Source organism: Salvia hispanica, chromosome 2, assembly GCF_029641045.1.
Source record: "Salvia hispanica isolate PSC_SH4W2 chromosome 2, Shi_PSC_v1, whole genome shotgun sequence".
NCBI classification, from domain to species: domain Eukaryota; kingdom Viridiplantae; phylum Streptophyta; class Magnoliopsida; order Lamiales; family Lamiaceae; genus Salvia; species Salvia hispanica.
This window is the reverse complement of record NC_142693.1, coordinates 810,607-829,783: the sequence shown is the minus strand read 5'-3', so window position 1 is coordinate 829,783 and position 19,177 is coordinate 810,607. Positions and strand designations below refer to the sequence as shown.

Below are 19,177 nucleotides of genomic sequence, written 5' to 3'. Positions count from 1 at the left end.
CGGACGTCCGACCCACGCCACAATGGCAGACATCCTCCCGCCTGTCGCGCGGATATCCGAAGATATCCGACGTCCTCACGGGACGTCCGTGTCCGATGTTTTCCTTCACAATGGCGGACGTCCGGTCAGACTTCCGCGACGTCCGACCGGTGGAGATGCTCTAAATTAGATATGTGCTCAAAACAGTATTGAACCCAACACTAAATTTGGCCAACGTAATTATTCAAATCTTGGAACAATTAATTAAAAGCAAGCTACGAAACAGAGTGAAATTATACTCATTTCTAAACCAAAACAAACTTGCATGCATATTCACAAAATCCCAATATTCAAATGCAAGCTAAACTACACAAATACTAAGAGTTACTACGAAATTTTAAACCACAAAACATCAACGAGATCTAAAGTGCGAAAATGCAAATGTATTCCTTTTTTCTTAAGTTGTACTCCGCGCTTTGTGCCTGAAATAATACTATGCTAGTTTTCATTTAAAATCTTGTTCAGGAACATGTCGGCTCACAATGAAATCCGATGTATATGATCATTCTTCTGGAGTTACTCACCGGGCTTCGAGTCTTTGATGAAAATCAGCCCATGAAAGAGCAGAATCTCGTTCTCTGGGTGAAACAGTATTTCAGCAATAAGTAAAATTTTTTGCAGATTGTAGACAGCATATTAGAGGGGCAAGCTAATTCTACATTGACTAAGTTAGCACCAAATCATGTTGGCTTTCTTTTTTAATATGGGCAAAAGTTAGCTTCATTTTCTGGCTTAATGGTTAAAATTCATACAGTATATAACAAAATTAAACAATCTGTTTTCATTCTCTTTGAATATAGCCATTTTCCCACACCCAAAAACATTGTTTTCTTGCATGCTTGTAACTAACTAATGCAGTTTTAATTAATCACTTATACATGCTTCTTTTTCTCTGGTTTTCACATGTACTAGTAACATTTTTCAGTATATTCATCTAGCATAGATACTATGGTTAACCAAACTATCATCAGTTTCTCTTTGTTGGATGCAACCACACGGATATTAAGAAAAAATATTGTTTAGAGGTTAAGTTGAGAAAGAATAAAGTAGGAAAGATAGAAAGGGAATGAAGTAACAGGAGAGGTTATAAAGTTTTTGCCAAAAAAAAAAAAAAATCATTTTATTTTAAATGAGACATAGAGAGTATTAAACTAATATTTTATGAAACACAGAATGCAAAATAGAAGATCCAATTTTGGGGATATTAATTTGCAATTTACAGTCTCAACAGCTAATGGAAAATACCTGCATTATGGGAGCAGAGCAATACAGCAAAATCGAGCAATGGATAACTCTTGCTATTTCCCACAACTGAAAATGAGCAGAAATATGGGAAAGACATTGGTATCCACGTCCTATTCAATTAATAATCCCATCAACAGAAGCAAAGAAAGTAAAGAGAATTGCAATGTGAGGTTTCTTACCAGTAAACATGAAGAAAGGTTTGAGCAATTCAAATGGACACTTTAGAGGCATCCACTCATCAAACTCTTAGTCTGTTTTCTCCTTCCCGCTTTAACTATCAAACACAAAAATGATTAATGGAGAGAGTCTATATAATGTGGTGGTGAGGAAATAGACATGCAACTGTTTCTATAAAATAAAGCAAGAAAATGTATTCAATACTCACCTATTCTGTGTCCATCAAACTCAATCCATATGGTGCGGATATGGGAAATGTTGGGCCATTGGGAATCAGCTGCATCACTTTGTTCTTCAATATGTATTTCCGGGCAACCCTTAATATATAAGTATCGAAGTGACGTGAGGCCCTGCAGTGCATGTAGACTCCTTAACTTCTTGCAATTAAATATATTCAATTGCCTTAGAGATGAGAGGTTCCCCAACCATTCAGGCAACTCTTCCATTCCATAATTCTCTATCTTTAAATAGTCAATAGAGGTGAGATGTTGAATTGATTCTGGCAAATTTCCCCAACCTTCCCTCCCTTTCAATTCTAATCCCTCAAGAGAGCGGGAGTTGCATCTTTGCAATAAGCCTTCAACGGTCTCCATAGAACCCTCCATACTAACATCTACTTTTAACCTAGTACTAGCAAAAAGGGCCATAAATTGAGAAAAACCAGTAATAACTAAAATTGTTAGACGGGGCCAATTCGGCAGACAATCAATTATCCCGGGGAGATTCTTTAGGCTACTTAAATTCTCCAAATCCAGATTCTCAAGCAAGGATCCCACCATTTCACATGGAAAATACAGCAAAGCTTTGCATTCACAAATCAACAAACATTTAAGACATGTGAGGCTTCCTTGTGATTGTTGTGCACCAATATCTGCAACTTGTTCCAAATTTGGACAGTCTCTTATAATCAACTTCTCCAAAGAATTGAGGGTGCCTAGACCATCTGGTAGTTCTTTCAAATTGGTACACATTATTATAATTAACTCCAAGAGATTGGGATTGTTATAGAATAACCAATTTGGGAGATATTCCAGATCATCTATTCCTTCTATCCAAAGCTCTGTTAGCAACTTTAATCCTGTCTTGAATATGTATGTTAAAGGCACGCTCCCACTTCCCTTGATTATCAAACTTTTGAGGCATGACCATGAATGATTAGGAACAGTTATCAGTTGCTTGCACCGAGAGATCTCCAAGTGTTGGAGGTTAGGAAATACCTTCACATCACTTGCACCTCCTGGTTCTACTTCTGCCCACTCTGTCAGCTTCTGCATGTCACGCAACACGAGCCTTTCAAGAGCTGGGAAAACAATACGTGTCTCCTCATTCACTAATCCATAGAAAGAAGAATTTATGGACTTCAAATTTGTCAATCCTTCTAACCAGAGAGACTTGAGATTTGGCAACTGCCCAAACATTGGGATTTCTTCACATTCTGAGCACTTGGAGAGTTTTATCTCAATCAGCTTGTTAAGTGGTACCCAACAACCTTGAGGTACATTTTCAACTGCCATCTTCTGGTTCCAGGACGGAAATCTTTTTGACTTGAATCCTTCAATCACTAACTTTTTCAGATTTGAGTGTGGTTGAAGACCTTCCAACACATTCTCATCATTTGGAGTTTCAACTTCTCTATCTTGATCCCATCTCAAACACAAATCCAATAATTTTGACTTGTGAGATAGACTTGCTTTCTCAGCCACTTCCTTGCTATCAACCCTTTCAAGATAAGAAATTTCCAGTTTTCCTTTAAGACCATTCAAACTCCCGAGCTCCTCGATTTTGCATCCATTCTTGTCGCCAACTTTAAAATACTTGAGCGTCTGGAGAGAAGTTAAACTCCCAATCTCGGCAGGCAACTCTACACCATCATCGATATAAAGATGCCTTAAATTAATCGAGTACTTCAGAGTGTTAGGCAGTTCCCTCAATCTTCCTGTACATGCGTTTAACGTTTGCAACTGATGGAGTTCACCAATCCAGTCCGGCAAATATTTGATACGCGTTGACGAAATATCAAATTTCCTTAAATGTATCAACTTCCTTATTGAACTTGGCAACTTTTCACATCCATAATCTACAAGGATTAAAACATGTACACTATCGAAATTGGCAAACATGTTACCATAAATGTTTCCGTCGAACAATAGTGTACGCAAATATTTTGCCACTTCTTTTGGAATACAACTTTCTTCATCATGATACATGTATCTCACTCGGCTCCCGCCTTCTGTATTATTAGAAGGACCTGAAATTGAGCATGCAAGATCATGCACAAGATCGTGCATCACACAACTCTCTACATTTCCATAATCATCTTTTTCTGCAACTTGTAGTAGAGAGTTGTGCAGAAGAACTTTCATAAATTTGTCGCCTAAGCACTCTATCTCACTGCTTCCATTAGCTTCAAGAAATCCTTCAGCCATCCAATACTCAATCAGTTCTTGACTTTTGATTTTGCGACCTTTAGGAAAAAGGGAACAATATGCAAAACACTTTTTGAGTGACGGCAGAGACAAATTATCAAAGCTCAACTTCAAAATCTTTGTGATATGATCCCCTTCATTATAGGAAAGCCATTTCTCTTCGATCAAGATCCATTCTTCTTCAGATTTATAGCATAGTGCTCCACCAAATACATTAGCAGCTAATGGCAAACCTTGACATCTTGTTGCAATCTTCCTCCCTATGGCCTCAAACTCTGATGGAATATCCTCTTTTCCAAAAGTTTTTGCTTTGATTATTGACCAACAATCTTCATGTGATAATCCTTTGAGTTCATGTGTATAAAGTGATTGCATAGTTGTAGTGACTTCCATATTTCTGGTGGTAATAACAATTGCATTCCTCTTGGTAGAAGTTACGCCAACCAATGAATTGATAAAATCATCCCATTTGGGACGATCTTCATTCCAAACGTCATCAAGAATTAGAAGATAAGTTTTGTCTTTCAAAGCTTCCTGAAGCTTTTTCATAATATCTTCCCTACTCTCAACTTCAACTTTATCGGTAGAAGTTAAACATTTGAGGATTTTCTTGAAGAGCGTGATTGGATCAAAAATTTGAGAAACATGCACCCAAAGATGTGATCCAAATGGAGATTTTATCTTTGGATGATGGAAGACATTCCTAGTTAAGGTTGTCTTCCCCAATCCTCCCATTCCCACAATGGCAAAGATAGAAATTACACATTCATCAGTTGTGGTACTAGTGTTAATAATCTCAACTATTTCCGATACCAACTCATCTCTTCCAATAAAAATTGGATCATGTGAGAAGGAATCAGTTTCAAAAGCAGCATGCGGCAATTTTGGCACATCGTTTGCAAGCCTCTCTTTGAGGCCAAGCTCGGCTCCCTCTTTTCGAACATACTCCAATTTCTCATTGATTTCTTGGATTTTAAGAGCTATATTTCTGGGATGCGCACTATGACTCAAAGATGAGAAGCATGAGAGTACCTTTTCTTTCATGGGCTTGATGGACTTGATTTGTTTGGAGAGGTGATGGTAATTGAGTTCATCCAAAACGTTGTCAGCATCGAACGCCACATCTTCGAGCTTCCTCAGCCAGCTTTTGACAGCCCCACCGGGAACGGCACGGCTCTCAGCATCGTTCAACAATTGCTGGATCGTGTCTAAACTCCCAGATAGCTTTGCTGCTTCTTTGTCGAGACCACGGATAAGTGAGATCTCTTTCTTGGAATGGTCGATGAGGTTTTGAACTAAAACTTTAATGACAGCTGCGACAGCTTCTCCTTCCATTGTTTGAGCTTATAACTGATTCCTGCAATAGAGAGTGATAAGAATAATTGTGGTGAGCTGTAGCTAAATTTTACACTGTACACTTTACAGCTTCCCATTCAAAATACTTTGTTTTCATATTCATACTACTATTATTTTAATTCTTGCCTACAACCTTTAAAAAAATTGTAATTTAGGTATATTTCAATTCTTACCTCCGATTGAAGCACGATTTAAATTTTTATTAACACATTAAATTATTAATCTTGAATATAAAATCTAATTACTATAATTGAGCTCAATATTTAGCAATCGAGATGATCATACAAAACATGAATTATATGTTCAATCTATTACAAGTCCCAAACGAAATGTACACAATATGTTTCTAATTTCTATCTATTACAAGACCCTAAACGAAATGTAATTTACAAATAACGTGAGTGAGTTGTACTGGCAGGCCTAAGCCGTCACGGGTGTGAGTAATGATGTCAATCTAGTCCGAAACCCACGAGTCGACCCGAATTACCAGGTAAAATCATAGGGTTAGGGCCGAAAAATCGCAACCCATATTCAAAACCGGGCTACACGGGCTAACCCGTTTGTAAGGGTGTAAATTCGGGTACCGGTGGGTACCCAAACCCGAAAATTCGGTACCCGAACCCGAAATCTCAAAAATATCATACTCAATACCCGTGGTGATACGAGCATATCTCCTAAAATATTCCCCATATATTATTATTTAGTTAGTTATTGATCTACCATATCTTTTCATATTTATTAGGATTATTTTCTTGTTCTTTAAGTTAGGGTATCCATTATTATAAATAGTAGACATTGTTCATCATTCGATCAATTAAGAAATATCAATTTATCTTATTTTCCGTTTATCGTATTTTAATTTCTTTGTTTGGTTTGATCGACGGGCAAAGCTCCCTCGACTACCGTTTATCCCTAAATTTGACGCCGGATTGATCATCGGGCAACAGCTCCCGCGACGTTCGACGCGAATTATCCGAGTTAAGGAACTTCATCCTTAACAATTTGGTGCTTAAACGCAGCGACGGTGCCTAATCACTTCCCGATTCCCACCACTGATGAGCTGTTTGACGAACTTGGATCGGCTCGGTTTTTCACCAAGTTGGATCTGCGCTCCGGGTACCACCAGATAAGGATGCGCGAGGAAGATATATATAAGACAGTCTTTCGAACTCATGACGGCCATTTCGAGTTCTTGGTCATGCCATTTGGGCTGACGAATGCACCGTCTACATTCCAAGCGGCCATGAATAATCTATTTCGGCCTCTCTTGCGACAGTTTGTGATCGTCTTTTTTGACGACATCCTCATCTACAGTCCCACTCTGCTGTCCCATATCCGCCATCTGCACGAGGTACTGTCGATCTTAACTAAAAATCATTTCTTTGTGAAATTATCTAATTGCACTTTTGCGTGTACGACGGTCGAGTACCTCAGACACTTGATTGCAGACGACCAGCTTAAAGCAGATCCCTCCAAGATTGAGGCGATGTTGGCGTGGCCTGTACCTACTACTGTTCGACAGCTCCGGAGTTTTTTGGGACTAACGGGATACTACAGGCGCTTTGTGATGCACTACGCTTCTATTGCAGCTCCGCTCACAGAACTTTTGAAGGACTCCTTCTTATGGTCGCCCGCGGCAGAGACAAGTTTCGTGGCTTTGAAGGAAGCTATGTCTTCGGCGCCAGTCCTTCGTTTGCCGGATTTTAAGAGGACTTTTTACCTAGAAATTGACGCGTCAGATTTTGGAATCAGAGTTGTTTTGCTTCAAGATGGCCATCCGTTAGCGTTTTTCAATAAGAAGCTGGGGCCGAAGCGGCGAATATCCTCTACATATCATAAGGAGCTTTATGCATTGTGGAGGCAGTGCAGAAGTGGCGCCAATATTTGTTGGGTCGAGAATTTGTTATTAGAAGTGACCAGAAGAGTTTGAAAGACCTTTTGCAACAAATTATACAGACACCGGATCAACAATTTTACGCTCGAAAGTTAATGGGGTATAAGTTCCGGATCGAGTACAAAACTGGGGCCTCTAACAAGGTCGCTGACGCACTGTCAAGAAGGGATATGGAGGTGATTCAGGTGCCGCACCGGGAAGCTGACACAACCGTACCAGCCAGCAATCCCGACCAGTGCCGGAGATCCTCGGCATTCTGCGGGAGGAGACAGAGGGTGCGGCTGACATGATCGAGCTCCGTTCAGCGCTGGATCTAGGAACGGTTGATCCGGATGTGTCGTTGGTGGACGGGCTGCTCTATTACAAACGCCGCCTGTATGTTAGCAAAGATTCGCGGTTGAAGGAGGCATTGCTCCGCGAATATCACGCGGCCCCATCTGCCGGTCATCTGGGCATAGACCGCACATTTAAGCGTCTAACGGCGGTGTTCTATTGGAAGGGAATGAGAAAGGAGGTGAAGAAATTCGTTGAGTCTTGTTTTGAGTGCCAAACCACAAAATACTCGACCCAAAAACCTGGAGGCTTGTTGCAGCCTCTACCGATCCCTTTACAGGTTTGGGAGGACGTCTCGATGGACTTCATCACTAGCCTTCCTTAGTCCAGGGGGTATACTACTATTTTGGTGGCAGTGGACCGCCTGACCAAGTATGCTCACTTCGCCCCGTTACCCAAGAGTTACAATGCATTGAAGGTAGCCTCGGTGTTTATTGACACGGTGGTCAAGCATCACGGTTTTCCAAAGACGTTGGTATCCAGTTTTCTTAAATGAGGTATGGGAAGATATGCTACGGCTGAGCGGTACGAAGCTTAATTTCTCTACCGCCTATCACCCTCAGTCGGATGGGCAGACGGAGGTGCGGAATCGGGGTCTGGAACAATATTTGAGGGCATTTGTGGCGGATAGGCCGTCCAAATGGGTTAATTTCCTTCCTTGGGCTGATTTGGCATTGAACTGCTTTCATCACGAGGGGTTGGGAACTTCGCCTTTTACGGCGCTTTATGGTCGCGAGCCGCCGTCTTTGATTGCAGCCCCCCTTCGGCGGCAACGCCCCCAGACGTGGCGGAAATGATAAAGCAGAGAGGGGAGTTGATTGTGATGCTTCGGCGGAATTTGGACCGTGCACATCAACGGATGAGAGTAGCAGCTAATAAACATCGTCGGCATGTGGAATTTGAGGTAGGAGACATGGTGTTGCTGAAATTACAATTGTATAGACAACATTCGGTCGCGAGACCGCTGACAACTAAGCTAGCCAGGCGATTCTATGGTCCTTTCAAGGTGTTGGAGTGAATAGGGCAGGTGGCGTATCATCTAAATTGCCTGAAGGGAGTAGGGTGCACGATGTGTTTCATATCAGTTTGTTGAAGCCATTTATTGGCAGGGAGAGCAGTGCGGCTGAAGCTCTGCCGCAGAAGTTTGCACATGGCAGACCGGTCGTTCGACCGTCTAGGGTCTTGGATCGCCGAACTATCTGGTGCAATGGCGAGGCTGTCGAGGAGTTACTGCTGGAATGGGGCGATGATGGGGCGATCAGCCGAGTTAGGAATCGAGAGACATGGTGCGTAGGCGGTTTCCGGATTTGCTCCTTGAGGACAAGGACGCACCTAAGGAGGGGGGAGTTGTTACGGTGCAACCGTCAACTCGCCTAAAGGAAACTGGCCAGGAGCCGTTTGTGGAAGAAAGTGCCGTTGATACGAGGGAGAGAAGCGGCAAGGAGCCAGAGAGATCAATCGCCAAGGGCCGGTCACGCCGTCGGAGACGTCAACCGGATCACTTTGGCGATTTTGCCAAGCATTGAAGTGGAGAGTTTAATATTATTTTAGTTAGTTATTTTATATTTCGTGGCAGTACTAATTTGAGACCTTTTTATTGTTATTTTAATTATTTTAGCATCGAGCGGATTATAAGCTCCTTTCCGGGTTTTCTTTGTTGATTCTTTCCCGGATCGTAGGTCGAATCAACCCTAGGGTCCTAGATATAAATAGGCGTGTATTTTATTTCACTCTTTACGGAATAAAATATTTTCTCGCAATCTACTTTCTTCTTCAACAAACCCTAGTTCTTGTCGTGTTTGATCGTCGGGCAGCCGTTCCCGCAACTACACGTAGGAATCGAATCAAGGTTAAGGAGTTTATCCTTAACTAGTTGATACTAGCGTATCTCCTAAAATATTCCCCATATATTATTATTTAGTTAGTTATTTATCTACCATATCTTTTCATATTTATTAGGATTATTTTCTTGTTCTTTAAGTTAGGGTATCCATTATTATAAATAGTGGACATTGTTCTTCATTCGGTCAATTAAGAAAATATCAATTTATCTTATTTTCCGTTTATCGTATTTTAATTTCTTTGTTTTGTTTGATCGACGAGAAAGCTCCCACGACTACCGTTTATCCCTAAATTTGACGCCGGATTGATCGTCGGGCAACAGCTCCCGCGACGTTCGACGCGAATTATCCGAGTTAAGGAACTTCATCCTTAACACGTGGTATGTGAATTCGGATACCCTAATACCCAATGCGAGTACTCGAACCCAACCAATCGGGTACCCATAAACCCAGAATTATTATATTTGAAATTTACTCTTTTATATAAATTAAATTGTGATGAGAATAGAAATTATTAAAATAACACAATACTTATACTATTTATTGACTATAATTCTATTCCTATATTATTTAGGGATATTGACATCTAATATCACGAAACTTTCAAAAAGTTAGATTTTTCCCACGAACTTTAAAATTGGCAAATAATACCACGAACTTTATCCCGTGTTTGTTTTTTCCCACGAATGAAAAAATTCATGTTATTTTAATAGATTGAAGAACAATTTTGGAGGGTGTGTTTTAAGAAAAACTATCTTAAAAAATTGAAAAACTTGAAACTTTCAAAATTGTTGTCGAGAAATTACGAAAACAAATTGGTATCATAATATTATTTATGGGAATTTTTTCATTCGTGGGAAAAAACAAACATGGGGTAAAGTTCGTGATATTATTTGCCAATTTTAAAGTTCGTGGGAAAAACTCAACTTTTTGAAAGTTCGTGGTATTAGATGCCAATATCCCTATTATATAAAATAGACATTAGACAAATAGACACTACTTAATTTTAAAATAATTTTTTTTTTTGTATAAATTGAAACATAAAAGAGATGAATTTTTTAAGACATTATCTAAACTTGTAAATAAAATGGAGAAAGCATAACTAATTAACTATATATTTTCAAAAGATATCAAGTAAGAACATAAATAATGCAACATGAACTGAACACGAATGTAAAGAAGTATTAAAGTCGAGATAATAGAACAATGAAATGTCAAAGCAACCAAACATATAATCTAAATAATGTCAAAGCAACCAAACATAATCCAAATAGTAAACTAAGAACTTGATAACCCAAAATATTTATCACAAATACATAATTAATCATGTTTAATCGGGTATTAGTCGGGTACCCTAATACGGGGTTCGGGTACCCTAAACCCGAAGAATCCTAACATTAACTACCCAAACCCGTACCCGAACCCATAATTTCGGGTTTCGGGTACCCAAAATTCGTCGGGTATTGGGACTGGGTCGGGAATACCCGAAACTCGCGGATTAAATTTTCAGGCCTACCAGTTTGGGTCGGCGGGTTATGCGGGCTGGCCCTGGTGGGTTGCGGGTTAACCAACGGGTTGAGCATTTAATATAAAAAATATAACTAAAATTTTAGATTATATACTTATATGAAGTATATTCGGTAATATCAATATTAAATATAACATTGATATGAAGAATATATGGTAATTATGTCTCCTCTCTCAAATTGAAAGTTACGGTTATATGAAATGCATGATTTCTAGTTAATTGTAGACAGATTCATGTGTGCTATTAATTAAATGATATGTTTATCTATTTTATTTCAATTTTCAATTGCTATTATTTTCTTTCTCTTGATCACTTTGATAATACTTTACTATTTGCGACAATATGTTTTTTAATAATTTAGAATATTGGATTGGATAGAATGTAACATATAAGATTACTATTGACCCGAATAGCCCGTGGGTTACCTCGAAACCCGAAGATTTAGGGTTAGGGCAGAAAAATTATAGCCCGAAAAATTCACAGCCCGAATAACCCTCACCCAACCCGATAACCCGAGTGGATTGGCCCGAACCTGAGTGGGTTTGCCCAACTGACATCCCTAGGTGTGAGTGTACAAGTTTCTATAGTCGAAAACTCTGGCGGCTATTAGTATCTCCGAGAATCCGGTTCAACACGATAGAACGAAACATGTGGAAGTAGATCGGCACTTCATAAAGGAGAATCTTGAGGCAAAAGTGGTGGAGATTGTTAATTATGGAGCCTAATCTCCTACCATATTTAGGATTTGTTTCCTAGAAGTATATTTCCTTGTGATAGATTTATTCCATAGAAGATATTTCCTTATGGAATATGTTTCCTAGTTTGACTAGAATTAGGGTTCTCTATTTTGCTTATAAATAGAAGTGTCCCCTCATTGTAAAATCATCCTGAAATTATATAGTGAAATCCCTGGCTTGGCATCGCCCCCAGACGTAGATACACTTTGTATCGAACTGGGTAAACAGTTCGTTGTGTTCATTCTCCTTTTATATTCGTGATTGCCTGTGTTTATTTCCCAACAACTGGTATCAGAGCCTAGGGTTTTGAGAGGCAGAAATCACGATGGGGATCGACGGAAAGATTGCTGTAGAGAAGTTTGACGGATCTGATTTCGGATTTTGGAAGATGCAGATTGAGGATTACCTGTACGGTAAAGATTTGTGGAAACCTTTAAAAGCCAAACCCGAAAAGATGGAACCGGAGGAGTGGGAGCTGCTGGACAGAAAAGCGATGAGCGCGATTAGGCTATCGTTGTCCAAGGAGGTGGCTTATCACACGACTGCAGCAAAGTCGACGAAGGAGATGATGAAGATCTTGGAGGATATGTATCAGAAACCATCAACGGCAAACAAGGTACATCTGATTAGACGATTGTTTAATTTTAGAATGCAAGAGGGAAAGGAGGTGCAACAACATCTCAACGAGTTCAACATGATTACTTCGCAACTGAACTCTGTTGATATTAAATTCGCTGATGAAATTCGTGCCCTAATTTTGCTATCGTCCCTGCCTGAGAGTTGGGCTGGCACAGTGACAGTAGTTACTGCTGCAGAGACAAACCTAACAGTTGACAGAGTAAGAGATCTGATGATTGGTGAGGAAGTTCGCCGGAAAGAATCAGGATCTTCTACTTCTGGTTCAGTATTGAGTACAGAACAGAGAGGCAGATCGAAGGGAAGGCAAAATCGTGGAAGATCAAAATCCAGAGGAAGGAGCCAATCCAAGAAGGATTTGGATCGAGTTAAATGCTGGAATTGTGATGAGTTTGGACACTTTAGAAATCAGTGTGAGGCACCGAAGAAATATAAGAATAAGGATCAGAAAGAGAAGAATACAACAAACGCTACCATGTCAGATGACGACGGCGAGGCGTTGGTCCTAAGTGTGAGTAGTCCGATGGAATCGTGGGTATTGGATTCTGGAGCTTCGTTCCATTCATGCAGCAATGTGGAGGTAATGGAAAACTACGTTCCTGGCGATTTAGGGAAAGTATATCTGGCTGATGACGAGCCCTTAGATATCGCGAGAAAGGGAAACGTGAAGGTAGTGACATCCAATGGATCCGTAATAAAACTGAATGGAGTCAGACACATTCCTAGATTACAGAGAAACTTGATTTCGATTGGGCAGCTTGATGCAGAAGGGTACACGGTAACATTTGGCTGGAAGATTACCAAGGGTGCTATGATAGTAGCTCGAGGTAAGAAGGAGGGTACATTGTATACCACAACTAACTCCAAAGATTGCATTGATCTTGCAAGTGAAGCAAATAATGCAGATTTGTGGCATTGTCGTCTTGGCCACATGAGCGAGAAAGGGATGAAGATAATGTGCTCAAAAGGTTTACTGCCGGGCCTGAAAACAGTTGAAGTTGGCCTATGCGAGGATTGCGTGTTTGGGAAACAAAAAAGGGTGAGTTTCTCAAGAGGAGGCAGAAAATTGAAGACGCAGAAGTTGGAGTTGGTCCATAGCGATCTATGGGGACCAGCACCTGTGAAGTCCCTAGGAGGCTCTGAATATTATATGACATTCATCGACGACTCTACTCGAAAGGTATGGGTTTATTTTCTGAAGAGTAAATCTGATGCGTTTGATACTTTCAGAAAGTGGAAAGCCCTTGTTGAAACTGAAACCGGGCTGAAGGTGAAGTGTCTAAGATCCGATAATGGAGGAGAATATGAACTTTCAGAGTTCAAGAAGTTTTGCGCAGAGAATGGAATTCGCATGGAGAAGACTGTGAAAGGAACTCCACAGCAGAATGGAATCGCGGAGCGCATGAACAGAACGTTGAATGAGCGAGCAAGATGCATGAGGTTGAAAAGTGGATTGCCAAAGAATTTTTGGGCAGATGCAGTCAGCACAGCTGCGTTCCTAATCAACAGAGGTCCATCAGTTCCGTTGGAGTTTCGGATACCCGAGGAGGTTTGGACAAGAAAAGAGGTGAATCTATCTTACCTACGTATCTTTGGTTGTGTTGCTTATGCTCATGTTAGTTCTGTTGAGAAAAGTAAGTTGGATGCCAAATCTATTAAGTGTACGTTCATTGGTTATGGAGGCGATGAGTTCGGTTATAGACTCTGGGATGAGCAAAACCGTAAGGTTATTCGCAGTAGAGATGTCGTTTTCAATGAACAAGTATTGTACAAGGATAGATTGGAGGCGTCGAGTTCCAGCAGTTCTGAGCCCCAAGTGGTCGAGCTAGACATCTCAAACTCGAGTGGGAGCAAGGAGAGTCAGAATGCTGAAGAGGTGCTTGAAGAAGAACCAAACACTCCACCACCGATTATTCCGCTGCCTAAACAGACTAGAGAGCGACGTGCACCTGATAGGTACTCGCCCTCTAATTACTATTTGTTACTTACTGATGGTGGTGAACCTGAGTGTTATGTAGAGGCAGGAGAAGGCCCTGATAAACGAAGGTGGAAAATTGCCATGGATGACGAGTTTGCCTCTCTTCTCCTGAATGGCACATGGGAGCGTGTGGAACTTCCAAAAGGGAAAAAGGCATTGCATTGCAAGTGGGTCTATCGAATCAAAGGTGAAGCTGATGGTAGCAAGCGCTACAAGGCTAGGCTGGTTGTCAAGGGATTTGAGCAACGATACGGTATTGATTATACAGATGTCTTCACTCCTGTTGTGAAATTGACTACTATTCGTTTAGTGTTGAGTATGGTAGCTGCAGAAAATCTATTGTTACATCAGATGGATGTAAAGACGGCATTCCTTCATGGTGATTTGGAGGATGAGTTGTACATGACAAAGCCTGAGGGATTCGTAGTAAAAGGAAAGGAAAATCTTGTGTGCAAGTTGAAGAAGAGCTTGTATGGTTTAAAGCAAGCTCCAAAGCAGTGGTACAAAAAGTTTGATGGATTCATGATGGAGATTGGCTATAAAAGATGCTATGCTGACCATTGTTGTTACTACAAGAGGTTTGACAAGAGCTATCTCATCCTGTTATTATATGTTGATGATATGTTGATCGCAGGAGGTGATCCAAAGGAGATGGATAAGTTGAAAAAGCAATTGTCTGAACGATTCTCCATGAAAGATCTTGGAGAGGCTAATCAAATTTTGGGCATGAGAATCGAGCGTGACAAGGCGGCAGGAAAATTGTATCTTTCGCAAGCTGCTTACATTGGTAAGGTTTTGGAAAGATTCAACATGGATAATTCGAAGCCAGTAAGTGTGCCTTTGGGTAGTCACTTCAAGCTATCGAAGAAGGAGTCGCCGAGTACAAAAGAAGAACGTGCTGAGATGAAGAAAGTTCCTTATGCTTCAGCAATTGGCAGTATTATGTATGCAATGGTGTGTACGAGGCCTGATATTGCACAAGCAGTTGGAGTAGTGAGTCGGTTCATGGGTGATCCGGGCAAGCAACATTGGGAAGCAGTTAAATGGATCCTTAGATACTTGAGAAGTACTACAGAAAGAGTCTTATGTTTCAATGGCAAGAATGTCGAGTTGGCAGGTTATGTGGATGCAGACTTGGCGTCCAATGATCTTGATGGGAGAAGAAGTACAACCGGGTATGTATTTACTTATGGTGGTACTGCTATTTCATGGACTTCTAAGTTGCAGAAGACCGTTGCTTTGTCTACTACGGAGGCTGAATATGTAGCCGCGACGGAGGCAAGCAAGGAGATGGTGTGGTTGCAAAGTTTCTTAGATGAACTTGGGAAGGAGAACAAGAGTAGCAGACTCTACAGTGATAGTCAGAGTGCTATTTTCTTGGCAAAGAATCCAGCGTTTCATTCTAGGACAAAGCATGTGGAGTTGAAGTATCATTACATTCGACACCTAGTGGAGATGAAAATCCTGCAACTTGAGAAGATACTTGGAAGTGAGAATCCAGCAGACATGTTTACTAAGGTGGTGACCTTAGAGAAATTGAAGCTATGCATAGCTTCAATTGGCCTTGAAACTTGAAGAGAAGGTTAGGCGATGCTAAGCGGATGCAGGGATGAGATCACGAGGATATGGTGGCGTAGGAGTTGTTAGTCTCCAAGTGGGAGATTGTTAATTATGGAGCCTAATCTCCTACCATATTTAGGATTTGTTTCCTAGAAGTATATTTACTTGTGATAGATTTATTCCATAGAAGATATTTCCTTATGGAATATGTTTCCTAGTTTGACTAGAATTAGGGTTCTCTATTTTGCTTATAAATAGAAGTGTCCCCTCATTGTAAAATCATCCTGAAATTATATAGTGAAATCCCTGGCTTGGCATCGCCCCCAGACGTAGATACACTTTGTATCGAACTGGGTAAACAGTTCGTTGTGTTCATTCTCCTTTTATATTCGTGATTGCCTGTGTTTATTTCCCAACAGAGATACCATATGTCAAATCTGAAGACTAACCGGCGGACATATTGACAAAGGCGGTGAACTCGAAGTCTTTTCGAGAAGTACTATGCAAGCTAAGTATTGGTAACTCCGTTACTTAGCTTGAGGGGGAGTGTTGGAATGAGATCACATAAAATCCGGAAAATAACGTTGAATTGATTGGGAGAATATTTTGCCTAGAATAGAGTTGTGAATTAGGTTTACCTTTTATAGAGATAGCCTACACTATAAATATGTAATCTCTGTATTATACTTGTATGACATAATAGAATGAAGAATTCCACCGATTTATACTCTACCGATTTCTAAAAGCTCCCAAATAAACTTGGTAGACGGTAGTGATTTGACGGTTCTCCTAAAATTCAAGTGTGTAGCAAAAAAAAAAAACTGCTCTTTTTGACGATCAAGGTTCTAACTTCTAAGATATGCTTATGTTCTATTAAAGAATTACTATGATTTTTCCACTATAATAGCTTTTAAAATAATTAAAAATATAAATCAACAGCACAATTCCAGCTCAATTATATACCAAAAATCACCAAAGTAATGAAGAAGAGACATAAAAATAATAAAATTGATTCTAATTAAACGGCAAATCTGACAACGTAATGTCAAACATTCATTAATTCCAATAGTTACTAGACATACCTTAGAGTTCTTCTCAATATCTCTTTCTTCTTTTCTCTTGGAGATGGATATTATCTAATGACCGTGCTTCTTCTTCTTAGTTATATACACTGAATTGATTAACTATTATATTGCGCATTGTTTAATTGGACCCATGTCATGATTATAGATATCAATTTCAATTCATTTAGCTTTTTATAAATCTAGAATATAATAAATTTAGTATTTGATTTTTTTGATTAGATTTGAACTTTTTGTTTCTTGCAATCATATTTTATTATAAATATTTGTAGAGTGTATTTGAGAATAATAAAAATGAATCATTATCTTTCTATGATTTTTCTATAAATTCTCTGATTCGTTTGGATTCTGACCCTCCATCGCCACATAATTAAACATAACAAAATTAATTAACAGGTCATTAGTGGCTTAATTTTCAATCACGGTGGGCGGAGGCACAGTATTTAACTACAAGATGCTCTAATTATTGTTATCAGCGTGCGATTAAGAAAATATTAAATGTACAAATTAGTGCAAGCTATGCTGGAGTCCATTTTCACCATTATAAGTCATCAAGTTACTTAATTTTTTATTTAAAAGAATTTACTCCACTAATTAACTTTTTCTAAAGACGCTCAAACTTTTGTTAAAGTCGCTGAGTAAAGAGTTCAACGTAATGATTAAAATAGTGTCCCACCACCCAATGGAAAATCGTAATTTCTTCCTAAATGTATATAAATATCAAATAATTTTGGATAAAATTTTTAAAAATATATTTACTAAAATTAGTTCATAAATATTTAACGTCATTTAGATATTTAATGCAAAAACGGCCACGCCAACAACATAATAATGAAGTTGAAGAAATTCTCATCTCTATGCAATATTAAGTTTCCACGACCAAGTTTATACATAAAGTTTTATAATGATGAAAAATAGGTTATTTTCCCATATAGTTGTTGCAGAGAGATCGAATTTTGTATTAACCAACTTTGTAAGACTGCCCCCATCACCACAGAAATAACTCTAACATCATTAAGCATTTAGCGCACGTTATATTTATTACTTTAGATTTGGATCAATTATTTATTTACTTAATTAAATAATCAATAGACGCCTCTTAAAAATCAAAACGTTATATGTAATAATTTATTTAAACGTGATAATGAAAACATAGCTAGGACATAGTCCATATTAAAATAGAAAGACCACAAAAACAGTTTAGTTCAAAAAGCCCACACAATGTATAAAAGAAAAACCCATCTCGTTTACGGAACAGACGTGGAGTGGGAAATTTATGATTTGTTGGGCTACAATTTGAAGTGAAGAGCTGATTTTGGGCCTTCTCAAATGTCATCTCGTAAAGAATTGGTCTACTATAAAATAAATAGATAGGCCATAAACAATACGTCTCCTCTTAAGCAATACGTTTCCACGATAATTGCTCTTTTCTTCAATCAAATAAAACGTGAGAGAATATGAAATGAAAGGCCAAACATTCGACTTCTTTCATTGCAGCAAGATCTGTCCCTTCGTTGCCAACTGTGCTACGCCCCTGCGGGCATCTGACTTCTTTCATGGTCAAACTTAAAGGAGTGGAAAAAGTAGTACAAAGATCGTTCCCAGGCAAAATAGCCCTAGATACAATGAAATAAAACTTAGTTTAGTGAAACAATTCCCCCCCCCCCCCCCTAACTAATTGATTAGGTTTCAAGTTATGAAAATCATAAAATAAATTGAAGAAATATTTGTTTAACCTATTAAAATTTCAAAAGAACTGTTAGGATCTAACTACCGATTGAACTTACTCAAACAGGAAATGTAAAGCACACTTGAACGATTACGTGGTTCGGCAAAAGAATGCCTACGTCCACGGAGAAGCCTAATGAAGTTTATTGATTCTAACTATCAAGAAGATGATACTCACACATACAAAATGAATGCTCTCAACTAATCACAAGCAAGAGCTCTAATCCCCTCAATTTTAAGTGTGTTTCGTTGTGTGTGCATCAGTTACAAAATACCAGTGATGAGCTAATATATGAGTGTACAAGTGGGAAAAACTAACTAATCTTCAACTCTCTAAAATACTCCCTCCGTCCCAGATTCGTAGTAACATTTTGCTATAAAAGTCCGTCTCACATTTGGAGTAACATTTAGAATTTACTATATTTGCACATAAAATTTTACCCCATTATTCACTAAAATTACACCCAAATGTCATTATCTACATTAAAATAAATCAAAACAAAAATAACAAACCAAAAAGTCAAAAAGGACCCACCAACTCACTTAATTTATTACACACTTCATCATCTCACTCCACCAACACACTTCATTTATTACATACTCCACCTCTCACTTCA

The 19,177-nt window shown here is 39.2% G+C and overlaps 2 protein-coding genes across 2 annotated transcripts in view; both read right to left on the bottom strand.

The window, feature by feature from the left end:
• Window positions 1-19,177, bottom strand: part of LOC148931291 (putative disease resistance protein RGA4) — a 102,791-nt gene that overhangs the window by 40,225 nt on the left and 43,389 nt on the right. The gene's annotated exons all lie outside the window — the stretch shown is intronic.
• On the bottom strand, window positions 265-16,946 carry LOC125218530 (putative disease resistance protein RGA1). The gene is made up of 5 exons (XM_048120217.2): window positions 16,833-16,946; window positions 1,670-5,244; window positions 1,464-1,558; window positions 1,285-1,350; window positions 265-617 (listed from the first exon to the last, which is right to left on the bottom strand). The coding sequence occupies exons 2-3, from the start codon at window positions 5,220-5,222 to the stop codon at window positions 1,506-1,508; spliced, it is 3,606 nt and encodes a 1,201-aa protein (XP_047976174.2). The 5' UTR covers window positions 5,223-5,244; window positions 16,833-16,946; the 3' UTR covers window positions 265-617; window positions 1,285-1,350; window positions 1,464-1,505.

Coding starts and splice junctions, on each gene's coding strand:
- LOC125218530 (XM_048120217.2), bottom strand. CDS start 5,222: ATGGAAGGAGAAGCTGTCGCAGCTGTCATTAAAGTTTTAGTTCAAAAC. Junction 1,559..1,669: donor GTTTGATGGACACAGAATAG/GTGAGTATTGAA, acceptor TGTGTTTGATAG/TTAAAGCGGGAAGGAGAAAA.